Genomic DNA, 2855 nt, shown 5'->3' on the forward strand with positions numbered 1-2855 from the left:
TGGCTGCGGGCCCCCCTCCGCCGCGGCGTCGGCGGCGGTGGCCCCCGGGCCCGCCGGCTTACGCTGCCGCTGTGGTTGCTCCTCGCAGTGGGAGTCTTTGGCTGGGCCGGGGCTTCGGACGGCGCTGGCGGAGAAGCGAGAGCCATGGACGAGGAGATCGTGTCAGAGAAGCAGGCGGAGGAGAGCCACCGGCAGGACAGCGCCAATCTGCTCATCTTCATCCTGCTGCTCACGCTCACCATTCTCACGATCTGGCTCTTCAAGCACCGCCGGGCCCGCTTCCTGCACGAAACCGGCCTGGCTATGATTTATGGCAAGTGCCTCAAGCCCGTGTCCGTCCCTGGCGCTCCCCCCTTCTCGGCTCCCCGGCTGCCTCGCCTCCTCTTCTCGCCCTGCACGGCCTACGTTCAGCTCCCCTTCCGATTCCTTCCATTTTCCGTCTCGCCTTTCTCCCCCACCCCCGTTTCTCTCCCTCGCCCCCCTTTTTTTTGCTATGCCCCTCGTTTCTCTGCCTTACCCCGTTTCCTCCTCAGCCTCGCCCCCCGTTTTCTCCGCCTCGCGCCCCCCTTTCCTCTGCCGGTCCGCACCTTTTTTTCCTCCGACCCCACCCCCTTTTTCTTCCGCACCTGCCACCCCCTCCGCCTCTGCCTACCGAGCTCGGGACCCGGGACTGAGGATGGGAAGGGAGTGGGTGCGGTGTCTCAGATTAGGCTGAGGACTGGGGGAGGGGAAGCCAGCATAGCGATCCATTTCTCTGGGTGTCAGTTCGTTTAAGGTCCATTGAAGCTGCAGTAGTATCTCTGCTGCTCAGCATCTGGTGTTCTTTTGGAGCCAGAGTCCACCTTTCCCGATCACCCAGATCTTGCTACGCCCTGTCCTTTGGAGGCTGAGAATGAAAAGCTGACTCCCGTGTACCCCAAGTAAAAACCTGAACAGGAAAGACGCCGAAGAAGGCTTAGGGCATTTTTGATGACGTCCTGATGTATTGTACTATGCCTGTAATATCTGATATGGATACGTATGGTTGCCTCTTCTAATTCAGGCCGTGCCGCGGTGAGGACAAGAGGTAAAGATCTTCCAGTAGCATGTTGTACTGTAGGATGATCAGGACAGTTTGGCCAAACAGTAATTAGGAACACCACGCATATGCGGTATTATGGGTGACTTGCTGGTAGCATAAGATTATTGACAGATCGTTGAGTAAATGGCTTCAGTTCTTGTGTCTTAGTGTGCTTTCTTTGCGAGGTTTCTTATTTATCTTTATTTTTTGGCCATGAGGAGAGAAGGGCAAATCAAACCATGGACCCAGAGGCATTGTGGCCTCATGAGAGGAAAAGGTGCATATTGCTGACTGTCTTAATCTAAGATGACCGCGGAGGCATATATGGCTGGAGAGATGAGGGCAGACAAACAATCCTTTCTGTGCAGTACACGAGTGAAGATTATCTTCATTTGGAACAGGCTTAAACTGATGAGCTTGTTGAGCTTTGTGTCTCAGACTTGCAGATAGGTGGGAGAAGCCTTGGCACAAAAGGACCTTTCTCCACACACGCCCCCCCCCTCCCCTTTCCAGTAAATACAGACTTCTGGAATGTGCAGCTCAAGGGTAGCATAGCAAGGAAAGGTCGTTGTGTCCATCAGGAAAATGCAGGAACTCAGGCTTATTTTTCATTTGTAAGGTAATAAAATTCTAAGCCTGTGTGCAAAATATCTTTGCTCCCTAGGATTCTTAGTTTTTAGACATATTGGGTGGTTTTCATATTTCATGGGGTATTTTTTGCATTCTATTTGCAGCGCTCCTTAAGCTAAATTAGCCAGATAAGCTATATATCTCTATATAATTTCTCTGCATACCTGTGTGTGATTTATTTACTATCCTCAACAAACCTTTGCTGCTCAGCCTACTATGTTATGCACAGAAAATACAAAGAAGTATATGATCCCCACCCTCAAGGAACTTATCCTTCTTGGATAGACAGGTCATATAAAGAAAATAAAGGCATCTTAAATTCCATTAAATGCCAGGTGAGTATTATGGTGTTAAAAGAAGGAACTGATCACAGAAACCTCTTTCCTGTAGAGAGATATAGTGTGATGAAGTGGTTAAAGATGTAAGGCTTTAGACCAGAGGTCTGCAGATTTTTTCTGTAGAGGGCCAGAGAGTAAATATTGTCGGCTTTGTGGATCACATCAATCTCTGTGTTGTGAAAATGTGTTGCGTTTTCTTCTTTGTTTTGTTTTTTTCCTTTCTATAAACCTTTAAAAATTTAAAAGCCATTCTTAGCTCTTGGACCATACAAAAACAGACCATCACTGTGATTTCCAACCCCTGCTTTAGAGTCAGGCCTGGGTTCCTTATCTTACTATGCCAATAACTCTGTGTGATCTTAAGCAAGTCCCTTACCTTCTTACACTGTCATCTATAAATTAGGAACAATGATAGTAGCATTATTGTGAGGAAGAAATGTTTTTAGCTTAGTACCTGACCCCTAAGTAAATGCTCATTAAATGAGAGCTGCAATACTGTTATTATTATTGCTGTTATAACTGCATTTTCTCAGGTTAGGCTCAGAATAGTTCTTTTAATTATTCAGTCTTGTAAGTTAAGAGGCAGATATAGTGTTTTTTATAAAAATCAAATAGGGACTTAGAATTTCCCTGAAAATATTTATTTGCTCTTTGGTAGTTGATAATCATTAACATCCTCTAACTCTTGGGCTAAAGGAGAAAAGTGGGATTACTGATTGCTTTCCCTGATGTTTCTAAGTTAATGAAAAGTGATGGAGTACCTTAGTGTTGGTATTTTGTGAAGGAAAAGCAAGGGTATCTCTTGTGGAATATAAAGCGAAAGAGTG

General features: G+C 46.7%; 1 protein-coding gene across 1 annotated transcript in view; it reads left to right on the top strand.

The window, feature by feature from the left end:
- Positions 1 to 6: 6 nt before the first annotated feature.
- SLC9A6 (solute carrier family 9 member A6) overlaps positions 7 to 2855 on the top strand; it is a 50790-nt gene continuing 47941 nt past the window's right edge. The window contains exon 1 of the mRNA XM_007462899.1: positions 7 to 313. Within this exon, the coding sequence (XP_007462961.1) occupies positions 145 to 313 (169 nt within the window). The 5' untranslated portion in view covers positions 7 to 144. The remainder of the gene's footprint in view (positions 314 to 2855) is intronic.

This window comes from Lipotes vexillifer, unplaced genomic scaffold (assembly GCF_000442215.2).
Source record: "Lipotes vexillifer unplaced genomic scaffold, Lipotes_vexillifer_v1.1 scaffold481, whole genome shotgun sequence".
Taxonomy (NCBI): domain Eukaryota; kingdom Metazoa; phylum Chordata; class Mammalia; order Artiodactyla; family Lipotidae; genus Lipotes; species Lipotes vexillifer.